Here is a 24,702-nt window from a genome sequence, read left to right as displayed (position 1 = left end):
GCTTCATCCAGCCCAGCATTTCTCATGATGTACTCTGCATGTAAGTTAAATAACCAGGGTGACAATACACAGCATTGATGTACTCCTTTTACCTATTTGGAACCAGTCTGTTGTTCAATGTCCAGTTCTAACTGTTGCTTCCTGACCTGCATAAAGATTTCTCAGGAGGCAGGTAAGGTGGTATATTATTCCCATCTTTTTAAGAATTTTCCAGAGTTTGTGGTGATCCACACACTCAAAGGCTTTGGCATAGTCAATAAAGCAGAAGTAGATGTTTTTCTGAAACTCTCTTGCTTTTTCAATGATCCAGCGGATGTTGGCAATGTGATCTCTGGTTCTTCTGCCTTTTCTAAATCCAGCTTGAACATCTGGAATTTCACAGTTCATGTACTGTTGAAACCTGGCTTGGAGAATTTGGGGCATTACTTTGCTAGCATGTGAGATGAGTGCAATTATGTGGTAGTTTGAGCATTGTTTGGCATTGCCTTTCTTTGGGATTGGAATGAAAACTGACCTTTTCCAGTCCTGTGGCCAATGCTAAGTCTTCCAACTTTGCTGGCATATGGAGTGCAGTGCTTTCACAGCATCATCTTTTAGAATTTGAACTAGCTCAACTGGAACTCCATCACCTCCACTAGCTTTGTTTATGGTGATGCTTCCTAAGGCCCACTTGACTTCACATTCCAGGATGTCTGGCTCTAGGTGAGTGGTCATACCATTGTGCTTATCTGGGTCATAAAGATCTTTTCTGTACAGTTCTTCTGTGTATTCTTGGATAGACAGTAGTTACCAATAAATATACATATATTGGGGACAGAGTTCAAAAGTTTTCTTGATAAGAAAACATAATCAAAGGTGTTGGGAGACTACTGCTTTATTTCATTCCTTCACAATCTTGGTAGTTCAGATCAATCTAATAAATTTTTGAATTACAAAATGATACTAATATATGGTCCTCTGTGACCCCTCTTAGAAGATATCTGTATTTTAACAGAAGACAATGCTTACTCCAGAGGAAGCCACTCAAGGTGAGTTTCAGGCTTGCTGGCTGGCAGGTAGATGAGACTTTGGGGTAGAGAAGACTTTCCCAAGAAAAGCATATCCAGGAAGAAACTTCTAAGGGTTCTTAACCCTCCCCTTGGCTGGGATGAGGAAATCAAGACAGGTATGGTTTTTCAGTGAATTCACCAATTCCCTTCTATTTTCCCACCTGAATGGGCTTCAAAATACACTCATGTAGGTTACTGGTGGTGTCCTCAGGTAGTCTGAGGACAAGTGTCTTGTTGGTGTTTCTGATATTCATATTTTTATTGCAGTTTTACATAGGCTATTTCTGTTTGAAGAATCAACTCCATGATCACATCAATCCCTTCATTTGAACGAATGTTTTATTTGTGTTTTGTTTGGGAAGGAAAACTCAGTTCTTTATCTTGCTTCTGCGTTTCTCTCCCTTTCACCCTACACTGTAGCCAGCACATGTCTAATTCACGCTTCCAAAAATGCCAGACCTAGAAAGAGATCTGCTTTAGAGTGATCAAGTATCTTAGTTTGCTTGGGATTGTCTTGTTTGAATATCGAGTGTCCTGCATTCCCAGAAGCCCTTAGTCTTGTTCACCCGGAACTGAACTACCCACTATGATAGTCACGTGGTTGTTGTTTAGTCACTCAGTCATGTCCGACTCTTTGCCACCCCATGGACTGTATTCAGCCAGACTCCTCTGTCCATGGGGTTTCCCAGGCAAGAATACTGGAGTGGGTTGCCATTTCCTTCTCCAGGGGATATTTCTGACCCAAGGATTGAACCCACATCTCCTGCATTGCAGGCGGATTCTTTACCGCTAAGGCTCCTGGACTTCCCCACTAGCCACATGAGGCAAGTTAAGTCTCAGTAAATTAAAACAGATAAAACAGCTCCTCACTTGCACTAGCTATAGCTCAACTACATGTGGCTTGTAGTTACCTTATTGGCCAAGGTAGACGTAAAAATCTCCAGCGTTGCAGCAAGTTCTGTTGGGTAGTGCTGAGCTAGAGGGTTTTTCCAGCAATTACCTAGAACTAACATCTTTGAAAACAGTACCCTGGTCAGGCATCACCAGTTGGTTGAGCAAACTCATGTGATGGGGCCTGCCGTCTCAGTGAACACACAGAGTGTGCTAGCTCAGCAAAGCCTCAATGAAAACTTTTGTTTTTCAGAGTTCACATTTCCTGATGCATCAGGCTTCTGAAACCATGCCCCTAATCTTCCCAGCTCCTGGGGATTCATAAACAGTTGTTGGCATTTAGTGAAAAGGGGAACATGGCATATGAAATGAACATGACAGCAAGAAAAGACAATCTGACTCCTTTTAAATTGCATCCATGAGGGATGAGAGAGCATACCAATTGCGTTCCCATTTGTGGGTTTTCCCCCAATGCACAGCACAGCAAAGAGGGGACTGGACCTGACTTAGAGCCAAAGGAGAACATGGAAGAGAAAAGCCGTCTTAGGAATGGGTGCCTTTAAGTCAGCTGCATCCCGACCCCAAGCCATCAGCTGGCGGGAGCAAGGGCACTTCTCTAACAAAGTGGCCAAGAGTCACGGAAGACACAGCACTTTGACAACACCCCTGCTTCCCCAGGTCTAAGGAGAACTATGAACAGAAACAGGAACAAACCACCCCTTGATCAGAAGAGTTTTTGCTGCAAGATCTAATTGTGAGCACAGGGATTTATTTGTTTTAATAATAGGTTAAGCACCTCTATGGGCCCTACTCTTGAGTCATTCACTGTCTAGTAGGGGCGACTAATATGTTCGCTGGCTTTTAAAATATTAAGTAACAATGGTTGTTTGTGAAGATGGTGATGATGATAATGATGATGGTGATGACTAACATTTATCGAGAGCTTCCCACGTGGCAGGCTCTACCCTGAGTGTTTTACATGAAGAAATAAAAGAAGAACACTTTAGGAATGTAGATGTTGGAAGGACCCCCAGGCGAAGATGTAACACACTTTCAAAATTTCCAGGAAATTTAGCCAATAAGCAAAGCAAAACCCTCACAAGTTGCTTGAAAAAAATAGCCGAGTAAATCGATTTAGACAATGGATTTTATTTTTCAAATAACCTTTATTTTGAAATGACTTTAGATTCACGCAATAGTTTCAAAGAAAGCACACAGAGTCCCCATATGATAATTGGTTTCTGAGTCAGAGAGAAATGCCTTTAAGTCCCAGTTCTGCTATTTATTGTTGTGCCCTTGGATAAATTATTTAACCACTCAGATCCTCAAATGTGGCTTCCTCAATTGTAAAATGGCACCATAGAAGCTACTTTGGGGGGCTGTGGAAAGGAAAACAATGAGAGAATTCGTGTAAAGTGCTTTGTACGTGCTTGGGCCACTGATGTGCTTACTAAGCTGTGCATTATTATTTATGTGGATCAGATCTTTGTTTTAATGAGTTAATGAAAATAATATGTCATAATAATTTTATTTTTTGTATGTCATAATTTTAAATGGTCAATATTTAATAGCTATGGTTTCAGCTGGGAAAGATTGAGAGCAGGAGAAGGGGGTGGCAGAGGATGAGATGGTTACCTAGCATCACCAACTCAGTGGACGTGAGTTTAAGCAAACTCCGGGAGATAGTGAAGGACAGGGAAGCCTGGTGTGCTGCAGTCCATGGAGTTGCAAAGAGTCAGACGTGACTGAGTGACTGAACGACAATAACCGCGTAGTTTCTGCACTTCAAAGGACATGTTCTATTTCCTCATCTTGTTGCTTTTCTCAGGCAGTTGATGAGGTGCTCACTCTATCCTTCAACCAGGCTCAGTCCACACCAGGCCAAACGGATGCACCACCACTTTGCCTCCCATTGTAAACATGGCTCTGCCCACCCAAAGAAACGGAAGGGGGACGCAGTGTGTTTACCCACTGTCCTAGATAGCTCAGGCAGATATAACAAAAAACACCGCAGACTGGGTGACTTAAATACAGAAACTTATTCCACATGGTTCTGGAGGCTGAAAGTCCAAGATCAAGGTGCCAGCAGACCCTGGGTCTGGTGAGAGACCACCCTGTGGCTTGTAGATCATCGTCTTCTTGTTGTATCTCCACAAGGCAGAGAGCAGGGACAGGAAGCAAACTCTCCTGTGTATTCTTATAAGAGCAATAACCCCATCTTGAGGGCTCCATCCTCATGACCTAATTACCCCTCAAAGTGTCTCCAAATACCGTCCAATTGGGAACTAGAGTTTCCACATGTGAGTTCTGAGAGGACACAAACATTCAGTCCTTAGAATCCATGCAGGATGGGAAGCTGAAATACCCTCCTCTGGTCTGTCCAGTGGGGGCTCCCTGAGAGGGCTCACCTTGCATCTCCTCGGGAGCTCTAGGCATGGGCCTAGGGACCCCTTCTTCTGTGGGCTTGGGGAAAGTTCCATAGCTCAGCGTCCCGCTGTCCCCCTGCTGGTCTGGGGCTGGAAGCGGCAGGGCAGAGAGATTGGAGGACCTTTGCAACTTCTTCCTTTTTCTTCCCATTCTATGATCTCTGTGGTCCTGAGAGCTGTTTCTCTGTTTCTCAAACACAGAGAACTCCCAGGATCCTTGGGCCCCTCGGTGGTCCATTAGAGCCACACACATGTGTCCCCATCCGAGTGAAGGCACAGTCACTCCGGCTCTCTGATTTCTACAAAAGAAAATACCAACTAGATAATATTTGAGCTATGAATTCAAAATCAGTTTTCGGAGGCTTCAGAATTTGGTAAACAGTTGAACACACTTGAATTTTTCCATATGTCACTCTGTTAGCAGAAGACTTATGATTATTACTTACAATCCCTCTTGATTAAAGCAAAGACACCAGGTCAACACTGAGCATTTGCTTTTCTTCTTACCTACCTTTGCCCACATGAACCTGCCCCCATTACACACACACACACACAAAGAAAGAGTTGTGATAATCCACAAACCTTGGACTTGAAGTCTATTTCAGTTGCTCTTTTCAATTCCTAAGAAACTACTCGGGGGGCACTGGGAAATTCTGAGTTACAGACTTAATGGAAAGCCCCAGGTCAAGAGTAACAGCTCTTCTACAGTTTAAAAGTTAATGTTGACCTTAAGAGAATTCTAAAATATGCTTGAAAATTGTTCCCATCAAATGCTTCCTGGAAAGAGCTCAGCCTTCTTGCAACGAAGAACCTATTGACAGATTTAGCACCTCAACATGCCCTTCACCAAAGATACACCGTGAAAGTTGTTCCTGCCGCTTTCTGCTCCTATGCTTTCTAGTGGTGGGGTACTTGTCAGTTAGACGGACATTCTGACCAGGTGGCAGCTGTAAGCACAGACAGGCTGGGAGTAATTCCTATCATAAAACCTAACACTGCGTACTCACTACCTGACAGGCTCTCTCCTTAGCACTTCGCATGTACTGTCTCATTCAGCCTGTGATGAGTTGGGCACTCTTATTATCCCATTTTACAGTTGAAAAAGCTGAGATTCAGAGTTTCATTCACTTGCTTGCTATCACAGGGGTGAGAAGACGAGAAATTAGAATTTGAAGAAGGGCACGCTGACTTTGGAGCCCACACTCTTGGCCATTAAGTGACCAGGATTTGCCTCACTTCACTCTGGAGAACATGATTCTTTGGAAGTCAGCATTTAGCTGCAGACCAGCAGCCTCACCAAACAGAAAGCAATCTGAGGACCACCCAAATCATCCAGCATCTTGCAAACCTTTCCTCAGTCATCCCCTCTCTCTCAGTATCCCCATGATGATGTCACTGATGGTAGAAAGACGGCAGTGCTGGGACTGAGCGCCAGGTTTTCCTGTGTGGCATTTTGCCCAGTGGCTTCTAGGCCCAGTGTATTCTCTCTTAACTCCTGAGATGCTACTCACTTTGAAAGCTACAACTAGACTCATGGAACCAGGGATGCTCACATTAACACCATCAAAAGAGCCAAAAACTTTGTAAAAGCTGTTCTGTGTTATTACAACAGTTGGGAGTCAATAGGCCTGCCGTGAAATAATCATTGTTTCCGAGAACATAAAAAAAGTCACCTCCTCAGCACTTCAAGTAGCTCATTGGCAAAGAAGCCTCATGGTTTGAGATCAACGTTGAAGACAGGTGGCTAGGCTTCATCTACTCCCTACGTAAGACTTTTCCATATCATTTTAACATTATGCCCTCTGAATCTTGGAAGGTGGACAGGGAAGAAGAAAAGGCAGCATATCATGGAAAAAGTTTTGATAGCTTCGAAGACGAGTATAGAAAAGGTTGATCCTGGAGGAGAGGGTCAGGAAGAGATCTTACCTCTGACCAGCTGAGAAGCAGCTGCGCTTCTGTCAACAGTAGCTCACAAGCTAGAAAACATTCTCGTCCTGAGCAGGCCAGGTTTCAGAGAAATCTACTGCTGCTGAAGGTAAGAGAGAGATGCTGAGTTTATTCTGCATTGGCATGTGATTTATTTTTGGCACCAATAAAAACTGGAATCCCTTTGAGTAACCCAAAAATACCATGAACCTTCTGGAGGAAAATGATGGAAAATGTACCTCCACCAACCATATAAGATGAAATATTCTAGATGAATAATTGATAGATAATGATTCAGACAGGGTTGGCAGACAGAAAATGCCAAAGGGGCCTACAGATTTGACCTTAAACTTCAGCCATTTTGTAAACAAGTGTTCTGGGAGGTTTCACTTCATTTTCATACAGGTCAAGTGTGGCATTTCTATTCAGGGGTCAGTGGAGTAAATTGTTAACCGAAACAACTCCTTTTGACCAAATGAGTCAACTCTGCAATAAACAATTTGGCAGTTTGTGTGTGTTTTTGGATCTTTTTGTTTACTTTTTTGTTAAGGGGATTTAAAAAAAAAAAAAACACAGCAACCTTTTCCTTGCTTTTATGAAACACTGCCCTATGTTTCCAGGCAGAAAAGCAAAAAAAACTTTCAAAAGGTCACCTGATGTCATTTCAGCAATGCAGAAATAAGTAGAAAACCAACTAATATGAAAAAAAAAGATGTATCGGATAACAATCTTTGGCAGATGTCTTAAAGCAGAATATATAAACATGCCTGCCATAGACGTAATACTAAGAGGATTTCACCTTGAAACTCGATAGCTGTAATTCCTTAATAAAGACCACTTGTTTGTCAAGGGCTAGATTAATCTCTGAGCTGGGTTCTACAGGAAATCAAATTCTGGTCCATTATAGGATTCATTATCAATAGCCTCCCTGAGTATACATTTGAGACGGAACAAGAGGCAAATAAAGCCTTTCTTCATCCCAAGCCGAGGAGTCAGTGCATGTAAACTCAGACTGAGATGCCGAGGTGCTTCTCTAAAGCTTCAGGGAAGAGCAGGCTCCCGTCTCCCCACAGGATCATGGCCTGTTCCGTATGGAGGACATTGAATTCTCTTGGCTTCTGTAGCGTACTGGTCTTCACTTTAGGGGTGATTTTCTCCCCATGGACTTTTGGTAATGTCCAGAGATACTTTTGGTTGTAACATTGGGACCCCCGGTGTCACCAAATACACAAAGTAAATCAAGGTAGCATTACAAAGGCTCAGGAAATTAGGTTGTCATTGGAACCATGGTCTACGAAAGTCAGGCCAAGACCTGTGTGCTAACCCTAAACAGGGTGACTGATTGCTCAAATAAAAGACTTAAGTAGGACTCAGAGGGTCTTAAGATAATAATCAAAATTTCTAGGATACAATTGAAAACCCTGGCCATACCAAGAACCAGAAAAAGCACAGCTTGAATTCAAAGGGACAATCAACTTCTACCAACACAGAAATGAATCAGATATTGGAATTATCTGATAAGGAGTGTAAAGTAGCTTTACATTAATTTAATATGAAGCATGAAAAAATGCTTTAACGGGCAACTGAAAATTCTCTTGAAACAGATGAAAAATAGAAAATATCCACAAAGAAGTAGAAGCTATAAAAAAGAGCCCAATTAAAATCATAGAATTGAAAGCTACAGTAATAGAAAAAAGCCAGAAAACCTCACTGAATGGGCTCAGTACCAAAGTAGAGATAACAGAGGACACAATCAATTAACCCTTTTTTTTTTTAAAAAAAAAGGAAGCTCCATTTATTTACTTATTTATTTTTTAATTGAAGCATAATTTTTTTTTTACAGAATTGTTCTAGTTTCTGCCAAACATCATTTCTAGACCAATTTACTCAAGTCAAAAACCAGAGAGAAAATAGAGTGGAAAAAACAAAACCTAATTAGAAGAACCTTTGGGAACGATGGGACAACTAAAGATCCAAAACTCCTATCACTGGAGATCCAGAAGGAAAATAGAAAAAGAGTTAGATTGAAAGAGCATTTTTTTTAATGGCTGAAAATTTCTCAACTTTGGTAAAAGGTATAAATCTACAGACTTAAGAAACTACACAATCTCCAAATATGGGAAGTCCAAAGAAATTCAAACCACAACACATTGTAAATACACTTCAGAAAACTAAAGATAGTTTTCAAAACAACCAGAGAGAAATGAAGCATTAACCATAGCGGAACACAGATTCAAATAAAAGCATATTTCTTATCTAAAACAGTGGAGGCCAGAAGGAAGTTACACAGTATTTTCAAGTGCTGAAAGAAAAAAAACTGTTAACAGTGAATTCTGTATCTTAGAAAACTATTCTTTAGGAATGAAAGGGAAATAAAACCATTCTCAGATGAAGGAAAACTTAAAAGAATTGTGTTACTAGCAGACTTGCCCTTAAAACATGGTTAAAGGAATTACAGTCAGCCCTCATATCTATAAAGGCCCTGCTGGCTCAGATGGCAAAGAATCTGCCTGCATGCAGGAGACCTGGATTCGATCCCTGGGTCAGGAAGATCCCTGGAGAAAGGAATGGCAACCCACTCCAGTATTCTTGCCTAGAGAATCCCATGGACAGAGAAGCCTGGTGGGCTACAATCCATGAGTTTGCAAAGAGTCAGATGTGACTGAACATGTCCATATCTATGAGTTCCACATCTACACACTCAACCAACTGCAGGTCAAAGATATTCCCCACCCTCCAAAATTCCAGAAAGTTCCAAAAAGCAAAAGTTGAATTTGCCAGATGGAAATTATTAATGTAAAATTTTTATTGTATTTATAACTATTCACAGACATACCTCATTTTATTGCACTTTGCTTCATTGTACTTCAAAGATAATTGCTTTTTTTTTTTTTTTTAACAAATTGAAGGTCTGTAGCAACCCTGCATCAAGCAGGTCTATCAGCACCAATTTTCCAACAGATCTGTCACTGTGTGTCTCTGTGGCACATTTTGATAATGCTCACAATATTTCAAACCTTTTCATTATTATTACATTTGTTTGGTGTTCTGTGATCAGTGAGTTTTGATGTTTCTACAATGACTCACCAAAGGCTCAGATGATGGCTAGCCCTTTTTATTGGTAAAGTATTTTTTAATTAAGATATGTACATTCTTTCAGAAATAATGCTACTGCACACTAAATAAACTATGCTGCTGCTGCTAAGTCACTTCAGACCTCATAGACGGCTGCCCACCAGGCTCTGCTGTCCCTGGGATTCTCCAGGCAAGAACACTGGAGTGGGTTGCATATAGAAGGTTGCAAATACAACTTTTATATGCCCTGGGAAACCAAAAAATTGCAAGTGACTCACTTTATGATGTTATTTGCTTTATTGTGGTGGCCTGAAACTGAACCTGTAATAGCTCCAAGATCTGCCTATACATAGCATTTATTCTGTATTAGGGATTATAAGTAATCTAGAGATTTAACATGTACAGGAGGATGTACCTAGGTTATAGGCAAATGCTACACCATTTTATATAAGTGACTTGAGCACATTTGGATTTTGGATCTGCAGGAGGTCTTAAAACTAATCACCCAAGGATCTTGAGGGATGTCTATAATTCCAGCTGGAAGACAATGGAAAAGGATGAAGCTTGAAGCATCAGAAAGGATGAAAGAACAATGTAGAGAGCAGATACGTGTATAAATAACAGACCAACTCTTCTCATGAGTTTTAAAAATTATTTAATGAGTAGAACAAAAGTTATAACACAATCTGATTTCCAAGACTATGATATTTAAAAGTGGAAAAAGTAAAGGGACTAAAATGGAAAAAAGAAGTCCAAGAGGCAAACTGTAACACCAGTAGGCTGTAATAAGTCACATATGTATATTGTCACACCCAGAGTGATCCTTAAGAAAACTAGACAAACAGATACACTCAAAAATGCTATAATTAAACCAAGATAGAATCTTAAGAAGTATTTAATGAACATACAGCAGGCATGAAAGGAGGAACAGAGTTAAAAAAAAAAACAAAAACAGAGGAAATAAGGAGAAAACAAGTAACTAAATGGAAAACTTAAGTCCTAATAAACTAAAAACTACCTTAAATGTAAATGCCTAAATATAACTATTGAAAGGCAGAGACTGGCACAGTGGATTAAGAAAAACCTCACAATTAGTCTATGATATTTACATGAAACTTGCTTTAATGAAAACAAAATAGGTAGGCTGACAGTAAAAAGATTAAAAATATGTACCATATAAGCATTCATTTCAAAAAGAAAGAATAATAATATTAATATTAGATAAAGTAGGCTTTATCTGAGCAAAGAAACTTACTAGAGACAAAGTAATACATTACAAAATGTTAAAAGGATTAATCACCAGGAAGATAAGTGATTCTGAAGTTGTATATGCCAAATAATAGAGTCTTATACACATAAAGGAAAAACTGAGAGACTAGAAAGTAGAGATAGCCTAATTCATAATTATTGTTAGGGCTTTCAATACTGCTCTTCAACAAATGACATAATTATTAGATAAAAAATCAGCGAATCAGAGAGCAGTTTCTATATAGAAATATACACGACTCAAACATGATACTGTACAGACTGCTAAAATAAGGTAGCCAGAGCTTAACTGCTAACCTTCTTGTGGTGAATGTCCCAGGAAAATAGGCATTCACATGAGATTGAAAAGGTTGAAACTGGAATTGCTGATTGGTCAGTATTGAATACATTTCTTAACTTTGCTGATGAGTTCAGCATGGAAAAGTCTACCTGAAATATCTGAGTTCTTTCATGAGAAAACTCACACATTTCTGATTAACACAGTTTTTCAAAACATGAAATCTGACATGGCATTTAAAAAGTCATTTTTAGGTACACGGTTTCTCTTTAATAACTTCATCAGACCTCACATAATCAATGGACACACTAATTCAAGCAAGAGAAATAAACTTGACAATTTTAGAACTTGGGTACAAAGGAAGTAATCCAAGAAGCAGTGAAAACTCACTGGCCTGAGTGTTCACACTTGTGCTCTGGTCATTGCTTCCCCCATTGACAGCTGTGTGATTTGGGGCAAGTCCCTTACCTCTCTGAGCTTTAATTTCTCATCTGACCTCAAACGGTTCTTTCCTGCTCTGAACCTTCAAGACAATGTGAGTCAATTTCATGCTTGTAAACAGGAAGAGTTCTTTGGCCTGGCAACTGAAAATGCACCATCAAAATTATCAAGAGAGCTCTGCTCCTTTGAGTGGGTCCAAGAAGGTTAATACAGACACTGCTTTCCACTGCGAAAGCAGACCTGGAGATAAGGTAGATCTGGATCGGCTTTCCCAACACAACAGCCAACATGGAAGGCCAGGAAAGTTCTCATAGATTGGAAAAGAAGAAGAAAAAAAAAGGTTCTGATGCCTTTCAGAGTTGGCTTGGTTTGGTGGGTGTAAACCCACACGTGGTTTCACCAAACAGACTTCAGATGGGAACCTTTAATAAATGTTCTAGCTTTTAAAAAGCAGGGCAGTAACAATGACCTCCGAGAGAAACAAGTGCTGTTAGATGGGACAGAAATAATCCAATGGGTGAAACACTTCATTCTAACTCAGTTCTCAGCTGCTTGTATAGCAAATGGATGAGGGGCCCTAAGGATGCAAAGTCCACTAGATGAAAGATCCTAGTCTCCCTGAACCTGGCTTCAACTGGGCGTGACACACATCTAATTATTTCCAGAAACACCTACTTTTTATTAGGGAAAAGAGCCATTAGAAGACTGTGGGGGTGATATTGGTTCAGAGGCAGCAGGGCTTCTAGATAAATACAAACAGCTCTGGGTGATGAGAGCAGTAATGATCGGGAAATCCAAGGGTAAGAGAAACTTCCCCTGCCCCAGGCAGATATTAAGAAAACCACAATACCAGAACTAATCCATGCAAACAAAGTTTATTGGCATCTAGAAGTTACCTGCTACCATAAACAGTGCTGCTTTCCCAGTTGGCTCAGTGGAAAAGAATCCGCCTACCAATGCAGGAGATGCAAGTTTGATCCTTGGGTCGGGAAGATCCCCTGGAGAAGGAAATGGCAACCCACTCCAGTATTCTTGCCTGGGAAAGCCCATGGACAGAAGAGCCTGGCAGGCTACAGTCCATGAGGTTACAAAAGAGTCAGACACAACTTAGTGAGTAAACAACAACAAATAAAAAGTGCTGAGAACCCAGAGGTGTATCAGATACCCCGGGAGGAGCTCATATTGTGATTGGCTCCCCCAGAATTGCTGCAGAAAGAGGTAGCCCCCACTCAGCTGGGAATTTAATAATGGGACTGTTCACTAAAGGGTGGATGAAGCAAAGAGAGCCTGTAAGGGCTGTGGAGGTATAGATCATCTTTGAAAGGAATGAGCCAAATCGAAATGGCTCTATATAGGTTAAGAGGGTAAGTGGAATACAGATAAGTCCCACCAACTTGTCTTGAAGCTTAAAGGGACTGAGATTTACCAGTTAGTTTGCTTAGCATCATCAGCTGGAGGGCTTCCTCCCTTGTGCCAGAATGAAACCATAATCCTTCAACCTTTTCGCCATAACCTGAAGAATTCTGAGCTCCACGACCCTTAAGTCCCTCTCACCACTGTGCTACCTGCAGCCATCACTGTGAAGGGTCTCCCACTAACCCTTCCACTGCGGTTGGCGCCATGGTATGCCTGGGAGTGGGTGTGCATCCGTGAGGGCGTGGGACTTCCCTCCAGTCTCTTTACAGGCCAGCCCTCTTCCACTACTCCTGTAGCCCAGTGGACATCCTGGCTTTAGGAAGCGAGACAATCAACACTTCTTACTTGAGGGAACTAACCAACATCCCAATGGAAGCCGCTGTCTGACCAGCTCAAGGTCACATAGTAGATGCAAGCCCAGGTTTGAGTCCCTGCCCTTTGCACTTCGTCATTCTGTGACTGGCCTAGGAATGGGTCATCATTTCTGTCAGACAAAACTGTTCCCTGTGTTGGTGGCCATGACAACTTTGTTCTGGGAGATTACATTAATTCTTACTTTCTCCTGCACAACCTCCAGAGTCTCCTCTGCTTTAGTCAATGCATTCATCTTTAACTCTGTCTTCTGTATATTTAAAATGACAGAATAATTTGCAGGCTAATTTAGGCTCCATTAGTACGCTATGGCTGCCTCTATTATAGTACTTATCACATCGTGCTATAATTTTTTGTTTACATATCTGTCTCTGCCACTTGACTGTGAGTTCCTACAGGGATTAGCCTGTGTCTTCCTCACTGTAGTATTTTACCTCCTCCCCAGAAGCCAGAAGCTGAACATTTTGAATGTAGTAGGTTTTTAATGAATGAAACAGCTTTATAGTAAGGTTCAATAGACAAGGGGCTTTCCTTGTGGCTCAGCTGGTAAAAAATCTGCCTACAGTGCGGGAGACCTGGGTTCGTTCCCTGGATTGGGATGATCCCCTGGAGAAGGGAAAGGCTACCCACTCCAGTATTCTGGCCTAGAGAATTCATTAGACAAGCACATCTGGTATGCACATATTCATTTATTCAACAGATATTTATTAAGTTCTTACTGTGTGCTTAGCACTATGCTAAGCTCTAGGAATCAAAACATACCACCTGTATGTGTCTGAGAGATAATGGAACATTAAAACAATTCCTAATTGCTATAGATTGTGTTTCTCCAAAATTCATGAGTTGAAATCTTAACCCCAAAGTGATGATATGGGGAGGTGGCACCGTATGAAGGTAATTACATCATGAGGCTGGAGCACTGGTGATAGGATTGGAGTCACTACAAATGAGGCCCCAGAGATGTGCTGGCCCCTTCCCACATGTGGGCAATGTGACTGTCTGGGAAACAAGCTCTCATCAGACAGGATCTACTGGCATCTTGGCCTTGGACGTCCCAGCCTCCAAAACTGAGATAAATAAGTTTGTTGATAAGCCACTCCGTCTGTGGTATTTTAGTTATAACACTAAGGTACTAATCATCATGCAATTTGCAGAGATGCACAGTGTATTAAGGAAGACTGGAAGTGGCTATTCAACATGGCCTGGTTGAGGAGAGGCTCGGGTAAGGGTTCTAAGAGAAGGAAACTGCTGATCTGCATTTTAGAAAATGGTTATGGGATACCAAGTCAAAGGCATGTTGGGAGGAGGCCACCAGGGAGAAGAAACAGTAAGAGTAAGGGCACAGGACCTGATATAGCCGGGTGTGATTGGAAACTCTGCCGATTTGGTGTTGTAGGAGGAGCATTAAGTATGAGACAGGAGTGAGGCAGGAAAGAGCATCAGAGCTAGGTGAGAGGGGCCACTTCATCAAGTTATGGGACTTGGATATTATTCTATTAATGATACTGACACAGTAAAGGGACCTGAGTTGGGGAGAGATGTTGTAAGGTTGGCGTTTTAGGTTGAATCACTCCCTGACCGTGTGAAGAACACAGTTGGGGGATGAGACTAGAATTAGGAAAACCAGTTAGAAGAGTGTTGCTGTAGTCCTGGAAAGAGATGAAGAAGACTTGAACTAGGGTAGTTGTAGAAGAAATGGAAAGAAGAGGACTCAAGCTGGATTTGGAAGATGAGCTTGGCATCTTGAGAGAGAGGAAACGAGGAGGACTCCCAGGAAGAAAATGGGTCCATACTCATAGAGAATGAGTGAATAGTCAGGTTTGGGGCAAGGTAGTGAATTCATTTTATACATCTTGAATTTGCGGTGCATCCAACTTACTGAAGGAATATTCAACATGTAGTCGAAGATATGTTTGAAGCTTGATGGGGATGGGTAGAGGGTTGGGACTTAGAGGTAGAAGATTTTGGTCATAAGCTAGAAAACAGTGGTAGAGACGAAGATGGTGGCAAAATCACTACAGTCAGTACATAGTGTGAGTTGGACAAAGGGCTGGACCAGCTCCCTGGGAAACACCGGGGAGACTGAGGTCTTTGTCTTCCCCTCGTTTCCCAATATTTCTTCAAATCCTTACCCATCTGCAGACCTGTGCTTGAGACTTTGTATAAAGAGATGAAAGTCCCTCAATCTATGATGATGCTTAGTAGGAATCCACCCTGGGAGACAGCACAGGGACCCGCACGTGCACCAAGTTTTAAGACATATCTGATCCTTTCCTGAGAGAATTTTCTGATGGGAGAAGTAGAGGATTAAAGCGGGCATAATGGGAAATAGAGAAATATTGCAAAGGGGGTCTGAGGGTGTACAGAGCAAGTATGGTTCCTCTGTGGTCAGGCGTGATGGCTCAGATGATAAAGAATCCACCTGCCGTGAGGGAGGCCTGGATTCGATTCCTGAATTGGGAAGATTCCCCAGAGAAGGAAATGGCTACTCATTCCAGTATTCTGGCCTGGAGAATCCCCACGGACAGAGGAGCCTGGTGGGTTACCGTTCGTGGGGTCGCAGACTTGGACACGACTGAGCGACTTTCACTTCACTCTGGTTAGGGTTCAGACTGCAGCTCAACCTGCCTCTTACTTTCTGTTGAATGCATTCAGCTCGGGCTTCACTTTCCTCATCTGAAAATGAGGATTACAATAGAACCTACCTCATAGTAGTGTTTGGAGTGTTAAATGAGTTCATGTGCACAAAGCACTTGGAACAATCCCTCCCACAGGGTAAGTACTGTATTAGGCGATAGTGTTATATGCGGCGTTAACTCAGGCTGTGAACCTGTTTATGGGGTTTTATATCTCGCATTTCCCAGACTATCCTTTCCTTTGGGAATGGTTCCAATGCAGACCCTATGCTGTTGGCTGAGGCTTGCTCTTCCCTAACAGTTAGCGCCTGATGTTTGGGATCCAGTGATCCTCAGGAGGCATGTTTCCTTGTGTTCTGTGCTCCAGGTTCAGCCTGCTGTTCTTTCCCCTAGTACCTGTGAGCTCTGGTTAAATCCCCGAGCACCACCCACTCCAGACTCACTAACCGCAGCAGGACCACTTCCCTTAGGGATCTGCTCAGAACCCTGGGAGCCAGTTGCCCGGGGGAAGCGAGCTGGTGACGTCACAAGGTAGATGCTTCCAGACCTCTCTGAGGTCCCCTCTGTCAGGCCTGTGGCAGGGCCCTGTTCTGAAAACTTTGCCCAGTCTAAGCATATTTTGTCCACTCCAAGACAATGCAGAGACCCTCATTCCCTTCCAGCGGTGTCCAAACCCAGGTATGTGGGGGTCACGGCCATACGTCTCTTCCCGGTTCTCTGGCTACAGACCTCTTGCTCTACTTCTTCCCTCCCAGGGACTAGATACGCCTTTGCAAATGGAGTGTGTGGGACAGCTCTCAGTAACGCTTGTTTCTCTAGGATACAGATAAAAATCTTGGTGGTGGGGGCGGTGGTGAGGCAGCTAAAACCCTGGGGCTGATCAATAGAGGATCAAAGGTTATTTCAGATTTCAGAGGGCCTCAGAGACCTTCAGAGCAAGATTACAACACCCTTCCCATGTCTAGTTACTCCCCTCTGTGCTAAACGTACCCATAATCTCTTCCACCAGGTCTGTTAACCTCATTCTTGTTCTCTCCTGATATATTATGGCAACGTCTTCACGCTGTCCCAAAGGAAAGGGTAGAAAAGAGAATATACGGCCATGAGGGTATTTCACTAGACTTGACTTACTGATGAGGTCATTTAATCATGCTCCACGCTGGTCAAATAGCACAAAGGGCACTTCTTGCATTGCTCCCTGCCCTCTTCAAAGTCTAAATGCTGAAATCACATGCAAAGCAGCAGATTCCCTGCTGTTTTCTAAATGAAGGCATCTGAGACTCAGCAATAATCCTGTCTCCCACGTTTATCAGGACAGGAGCCTATGAGGGAAGCAAACCCAGCTGTGTTGGAGTTGTCTTTCCCAGAGGGGTGTGTTTTACTGCGCTCCGTCTCTGGCCTGCCCTAGGACTTCAGCTGTGACAAGGACTCTGGAAGGAAGCTGCTCACAGCTCTCTGCTCAGACCTAGCCATGACGAGGATGTCTACGTGTGTATACCACTTGTTTGTCTTGAGCTGGTATATCTTCCTCAACTTTTATATCTCACAAGAAGTACAGGATCCACGGAAATCCCAAATCTTTCTAAATGGGGGACAATGGAAGTACCTAACATTCCTTAATCTGGTAAGTACGCATCAGGAAGCAAGCTATTTATCTCTAATATTGGTGCCTTTTCTTTTATCCAGTACAAAATTCCATTATCTTTCTTCTTCCTAGTTTGTGAGTTTGGGCATTCTCTTTTACTTGGCAATTTGCTCTGAGAAACCCACTTTGGGAGTTATCCATAGCTACCTCTTGTGCTGGCTAATTGTGAAATGCTTTTTAAATTCTTTTTAAAAGAATCTTATCTCTTTTTTTAAAAAATTATTAAAAATTGTTATTTTTTTTTAAAGTTTAACTGGAAGATGATTGTTTTACAATGTTGTGTTGGGTTCTGCCATGCAACAGCTGAAATTAGATATCAGTCAGTGAGTCAGTCCAGTCGCTCAGGCATGTCCACTCTTTGTGACCCCATGGACTTCAGCACGCCAGGCCTTCCTGTCCATCACCAACTCCTGAGCTTACTCAGACTCATGTCCATTGAGTTCGTGATGCTATCCAACCATCTCATCTTCTTGCATCCCCTTCTCCTCCTGCCTTCAATCTTTCAAATCATCAGGGTCTTTTCAAATGAGTCAGCTCTTCGCATCAGGTGGCCAAAGTATTGGAGTTTCAGCTTCAACATCAGTCCTTCCAATGAATATTCAGGATTGATTTCCTTTAGGATGGACTGGTTGGATCTCCTTGCAGTCCAAGGGACTCTCAAGAGTCTTCTCCGACACCACAGTTCAAAAGCATCAATTCTTCGCCGCTCAGCTTTCTTCACAGTCCAACTCTCACATCCATATATGACCACTGGAAAAACCATAGCCTTGACTAGATGGACCTTTGTTGGCAAAGTGATGTCTCTGCTTTTTAATATGCTGTCTAGGTTGGTCACAAACTTTTCTTCCAAGGAGTAAGCGTCTTTTTATTTCATGGCTGCAGTCTCACCATCTACAGTGATTTTGGAGCCCCCAAAACAGTCTGTCATTGTTTCCTCTGTTTCTCCATCTATTTGCCATGAAGTGATGGGACCAGATGCCATGTCTCTGGAATCAGATATATGTATACATAGGTCCCCTCCCTCTTGAACCTGCCTCCCACTCCCCTCTGTATCACCCTTCTAGGTCATCACAGAGCTCCGGGCTGAGCTCCCTGTGTCATAGAGCAGCTTCCCACTAGCTACCTGTTTGACAACTGATAATGTATATGTTTCAATGCTACTGTCTCAATTCGTCCCACCCACTCCTTTCCCCGCGGTGTCCACACGTCTTTGCCCCAATTTGATGTTTGTTTCTCCTCTGCTCAAGCTCCCTCATGAATATGCATATTCTCTTAGCTTAAATCTTCCCCAGTTTTGCTATTTGAGGAGACACTACTTGAGGAGAGATCCCCAGTGTTCTCCTTATTTGCTGCAGGTAATAAATCCTTCCTTCTCAGGGGAAAAATAAAAAAAAAAGAATTTTACCTTGAAGTGCTTTCAGATAAGCCTAAACGAGTAACTGAAGTCATGGTTTCATGGTTTCATTATGACATTGACAGCATATGCAGAAGAGATTTTGAACTTTGCTTGGGGAAGTCTGTGAGGGAAGGCAGAGTGGCGTATGTTGCGTAGGAAGTGCAATTTCCAGTGGAGGATTAATGCCATTTTACAGCACAACCAGACTAACAGATTTATCTAAGAAAAGCAAATACATTTTGCCACGTTCAGATCCCACTTCAATTTTTTTATAGGCTCAGGCACCATCATAAAGGACAAATCACCCAACCAAATGGCAAATGCACATTTTCAACCATCCACAAACCAATCACATCGCTTGCTCCTTTTTTCTCTTCCTAGCCCAGCTGACCACAATGGGATGAATGAAATGATGAAGTATAAGTGAACGGGAGAAAAATAGATTTCTAAAAAACATTTGGGGAATATGTAAAATTATTTTTAGAGTTAAAAGCTAAGAATGCTGTATCCTTTGGGGATGCTAATTTAAGTTTTGAAATTTTTTAACCTAAATGTAGGGTGCAATATAAGTATCTGATTCCAATTCTTTGGTATCATAATCCAGGCAGAAGTAATGCATGGTAAGGAAAAAAAAATGACTCTCTGTAATGCTAAGGAGAGGAAATTCAGAAAGCTCAGTTCACAGAGACCTGGAATTTCAGGTCCCTCCTCACTGGTAATCTGACTTTGAGATCTGAAATTTGAGATTTGAGCTCTGTGTGCATGCTAAGTCGATTCAGTCAAGTCCAACTCTTTGCAAACCTATGGACTGTAGCCCACCAGGCTCCTCTGTCCATGGGACTCTCCAGGCAAGAGTGCTGGAGTGGGTTGCCATGCCCCCATCCAGGGGATCTTCCCGACCCAGGGATCAAACCCTTGTCTCCTGCATTGCAGGAGGGTTCTTTACCGCTGGTGCCACCTGGGAAGCCTGAGTAGAGCTCTACCGTGCTTGAAAAATGGCAAAGTGACTGCCTGTTTCCATCATAGAATTTTATGAAAACAAGTAAACAGAAAACAATAACAAGAAATGATTTTGTGGAATTAGAATAATACAGCAGAAGTCTCAGCTTTCTGTATCTATTTGCTTTATATTAAGAATGGTCAATGTAAAGGGAGCAGGGTCAGCCAGCACTGATGATCTAATCAAATCTAAATTCTAGTTTGGCTGTCCGATCTCACTCTCAGTTAAGTTCTGTCGCTCAGTCATGTCCAACTCTTTGTGCCCCATGGACTGCAGCATGCCAGGCCTCCCTGTCCATCACCAACTCCCGGAGCTTACTCAGACTCATGTCCATTGAGTCCGTGATGCCATCCAACCATCTCATCCTCCATCGTCCCCTTCTCCTCCTGCCTTCAGTCTTTCCCAGCATCAGGGTCTTTTCAAATGAGTCAGTTCTTCACATCAGGTAGCCAAAGTATTGGAGTTTCAGCTTCAGCATCAGTCCTTCCAATGAACATTCAGGACTGATTTCCTTTAGGATGGACTGGTTGGATCTCCTTGCACTCAAGGGACTCTCAAGAGTCTTCTCCAACACCACAGTTCAAAAGCATCAATTCTTCGGCACTCAGCTTTCACTCTAAGCGTGGCTAAGAGCGGATTCATCACCTACTCCCTCAAACCAGCTTACTGACTTCTAGCTCAGTTACATGTCCCAGAGCCATCACATTTCTAAGAATGGAGAAAGGAAGACTTTTCTGCATTCCTGAACAGTGTAGTCTCTTTGGACATCTTTGGGCCCTTTGAAATGGGCAGAGAGGGGCTGACCTGTGGCTGTTTCCTTTTTATTAGGTGTCATCTTGAAAGTGTAACTTCATGAAGCATTTTCCAATTGATAAAGATGGGTTAAAAATGTTTTTAGAGGATTAATTTAAGGTCAGATTTTAAATATGTGACTTCATGTTTGAGCCACATATGAGTAATGAGCCACCAAATCCTATGTTGTGCCTCTTGCCAGGGGCTCCCCTTCTTCCCGAGTCGTGTCGCCCCTCTCACTGCTGCTGCTGCTGCTAAGTCGCCTCAGTCGTGTCCGACTCTGTGCGACCCCATAGACGGCAGCCCACCAGGCTCCCTCGTCCCTGGGATTCTCCAGGCAAGAACACTGGAGCAGGTTGCCATTTCCTTCTCCAATGCATGCAAGTGAAAAGGGAAAGTGAAGGCGCTCAGTCGTGTCCAACTCTTCGTGACCCCATGGACTGCAGCCCACCAGGCTCCTCCGTCCATGAGATTTTCCAGGCGAGAGTCCTGGAGGGGGGTGCCATTGCCTTCTCTGCCCTCTCACTGTAGGCGCTTATTAATTGGTGACCAGATCATCTCTTCACTGTCTTCTCACTATCAGTCCAACCATCCATCACTCAGATTTCAGATTAATCTTCCCGACAAATGGTTTTGGTTTTATTTTGTTTCCAACATCGTGAGCCTGATTGAGAAGTGTGGTCAGCTATTCAAGAAACTAGAGTGGCTCCCTCCCACCTCACAGGATCAATCAAAAGTCCTGATCTAGGAGCTCACCTGCCTACTTCGCTCTCTTTCTGGCGCTCCCCTCCCTAGTAAGGCTGGTCCATTCTCCAGGAAGCCCTGTGTCTTCTCCAGTGTTGGTTCCCAGGCTTTCTGCAGTCACTGCTCTATCCACAGTCACACCATACTTGAACGAAAGGCCCACCTGCTTCTCCACCACGTTGCTGCTTTCCCAGACCACCTGAAATCTCAGATCCTCCTTAAAAATCTCTGCTGAGTCACTTTGTTTTTTCCAGATTTGTTTTTTCCTTTCCCTGAGTTTTTCCAGCATCTGTTAGTCTCTGCTTATTTATGTATTGTTTGCACGTCTCCACCCACATGTGATTCTTAACATTTCAATCAATTTGTAAATAGCTCTAGAACAGGCGTTTGATCTCTGAAGTCTTCACCAGCCCTAACATTCTATGATTCTATATCGTATTTGGTATAGTGATGGGCACAGATTATCCCCGTTATAAAAACTCAGTGTGTTTGTATATTGACTGGACTTGACCTCAGACTTTTCTGCATTCCTGAGCAGTACACTCTTAAGACAGCTTCAGGCCCTTCAAATGGGCAGAGAGGGGCTGACCTGTGGCTGCTTCATTTTTGTTAGGTGTCATCTTAAAAGTGTGACTTAATGAAGCATTTTCCAATTGATAAAGAGGGGTTGAATATGTTTTAGAGGATTAATTTAAGGTCAGACTTCAAGTATGTGACTTCACGTGAAATAATGGGCCTTAAAATTTCTAGTTCTTGAGGCCTTAAAGGATTGTGTTTCCTAACGATTAGTGTTAGCAAATGACTAATTAACTAATGGTTGCATTTATAAAGTCACGGAGGTCTCATAACTTACTATAACACTCTTGAATCTATTTTACGTAAATTTACTGAAGTCAGTACCCCATCCTGCTTCCAGGAAATTTACACCCTTCCCCTTTAAATGAGGCTTCCCAGTGGCTTCTTAGTGGTAAAGAACTGCCTGCCAATTCAGGAGACATGAGAGATGCGGGTTCAATCCCTGGGTCAGGAAGATCCCCTGGAGCAGGGCATGGCAGCCCACTCCAGTGTTCTTGCCTGGAGAATCCCATGGACAGAGGAGCCTGGTGGGCTACAGTCCATGCGGTCGCAAAGAGTCAGACAGGATTGAAGCAACTTAGCATGCATGCACTCCTTTAGACAGCCTTAATTTCTAGTGGGCTGAAAATCTATTATGGACCCTGAGGACAAAGTCCAACTTAATACAAGTCAGCATTCTAGGAGTGTCCCATTTCTTTCTGAGGCCACCTCAGGGGATTCAAAGGATTGATGCCTGGGCCGTGAGGTGATTTGTGGGGATTCCACAGAGAACTGGTCCCCATGACCAGTGACCTAAGGAGAGGAGAGGAAGGAGAGAGATGTGAGTCTCCGAGGGAGTAAACCGACCCCAGGGAAGAGGCAGCCAATTCTCCGTGTAGAGGGAAGGCAGGGTAGCCTAGTGGTTGTCTGCATGAGCTCCAGGATCATGGAATCTGTGGGTGGTTCCTCCGTTCTAGCAGTCCTGAGCCCGGGCTGGGTATTTCTTTGTCTTTTACTTCCAAATCTGTCAGACAGAAATAAAAATAGTGCTTAGCCACAGGCTGACTGTGAGGGACAAAGGCCCTGACATGAGGGAAGCGCCCAGAATGGTGTTAAGCAGTGGACAGTGGGATGAGAAGACGGGAGAGTGAGGTGAGTTCCCAGTCATCTCAGCTAGAGCACGGGAGGGGGCTTTGTGGGACATCAGTCCCTCCCCTGAGCACCAGGGGTGGCGGGTCATGGATTCAGGCTAGGGTCACCTACCTGCCTCATCGCTCAAGTATCTGCCTCCACGGGCTTCGTGCTCCACCTTCCCAGCTGGCGGAGGCCCACAGTGGAGTCACTGCTTTCTCTACATAATTGCTGCCCAGTGGATGCTCAAGGGACTGGGGTGGGGGGCGCCCTAGGGGAGAGTCTGAAGGCTTAAGGAGAGGGCAGTGAATCCGACCGAATGGGAAAGCTCCCAGAAGCTGGGCGTGGACACCAGGCAGTGCTGTCGGACACCCTCCGGGGGCTCCTGTTGGCGAGGCTTCCAGAGCCTGGATCTTCCACAAATATTACATTCCCTCTTCTCCATCCGCTCCACTTCCATCCAGGGGCGTCCTCTATTCCGCAGGGAATGCAAGCTGGGGAGAGGAGATAGAGGGAATTTCCAGCTACAATTTAAACTGGCTTGCAGAATTCATAGAGTTTGCTGGATTTTCCTCTTTTTAAAAATAAACTTCCTTCTGAAACGTGGTTGGAGGTGGTGCCTCATAATTGGGATCTCCAGGGGAGATTTTGGACGAGCCCCTCCCTGTTTCCCTCGCCTCACTTCACCAACAGAGGCACTGACATTTCCCTCCGCTCTTCGTATAAAATTGCCCAAGTCAGGCAGCTCTGCCTCGAGTATCATCAAGCTCTCTGGCTCTTTGGCTTCCTTGGTGGCTCAGATGGTAAAGAATCTGCCTGCCAATGCAGAAGACCCAGGTTTGATCCCTGGGTCAGGAAGAACCCCTGGAGGAGGAAATGGCAATCCACTCCAGTATTCTTGCCTGGAGAACCCCATGGACAGAGGAGCCTGGTGGGCTATAGTCCATGGCGTCACAAAGAGACATGATTGAGCTACTTTCACTTTTGCTCTCAAGCTCTCAGGATGACAACAGCAACTTCAATGCGTAGGTCCTCGGGGATGGCAGAGCAGGGCCAGGGGAAGAGAGATGCTTGGGGACATTTCATCATCCGAAGTCCAAGGTAGTCCATGAACAGTCAGAAGACAAGGATTCATTTATATGCAGAGCCCACTTCCATACTGGGGACCAACCTCTGATTTCCAGCATCAGACTGATATATTCACTCTCAAGCTCAACAGAGTCAGAAATACAGTTAACTGTCTATTCCCCAAAATGCTTGAGATCGCTGCTTTTACCTCTCAGAGAGTGGAAAGAATGAGGGCTGATAGGAGGGGAGAGTCCGCACCAGCACCCAAATAAAAGAACTGCAATGTATTGAGTAGCCACAGCCTCTTGGTAGGTTCAGCCTGCACAGCATGAAGACCAGTGGCTGAAGGAAGGCCTGGCTTCCTGGGTACCCCTCACTTGCGCTGTGCTCCTCAGTGAGTCACCTCCCTTCTCTGAGCCTCCTACATAGCGGCTGTGTGGTGTGCACATGGACACCCGCTCTCCCCAGCCTCAAGGTACTCAGGCCCCAGCTCCTGGGAGGAGGGTTGGCTGCTGATGCCTCACAGGCGAGCGCCTGTCCCACAGCTGTCCTCGGCAGAAGGGAGCCGCCGGGACCAGGGCTTAAGGCCAGTGACC

General features: G+C 43.6%; 1 protein-coding gene across 4 annotated transcripts in view; it reads left to right on the top strand.

Moving 5' to 3' along the window:
* The first annotated feature begins 16,968 nt into the window (after positions 1–16,968).
* ADTRP (androgen dependent TFPI regulating protein) overlaps positions 16,969–24,702 on the top strand; it is a 90,357-nt gene continuing 82,623 nt past the window's right edge. Inside the window, exon 1 of one of the 4 annotated variants that reach the window (XM_070457030.1) lies at positions 16,969–17,399. In XM_070457030.1, the coding sequence (XP_070313131.1) occupies positions 17,247–17,399 (153 nt within the window). In that variant the 5' untranslated portion in view covers positions 16,969–17,246. The remainder of the gene's footprint in view (positions 17,400–24,702) is intronic. The other 3 variants (XM_070457031.1, XM_070457033.1, XM_070457032.1) reach the window with 3 other exon arrangements.

This window comes from Odocoileus virginianus, chromosome 27 (genome assembly GCF_023699985.2).
Source record: "Odocoileus virginianus isolate 20LAN1187 ecotype Illinois chromosome 27, Ovbor_1.2, whole genome shotgun sequence".
NCBI classification, from domain to species: Eukaryota; Metazoa; Chordata; class Mammalia; order Artiodactyla; family Cervidae; genus Odocoileus; species Odocoileus virginianus.
Note: the sequence above shows the minus strand (reverse complement) of the source record. Positions and strands in the feature narration are given on the sequence as shown.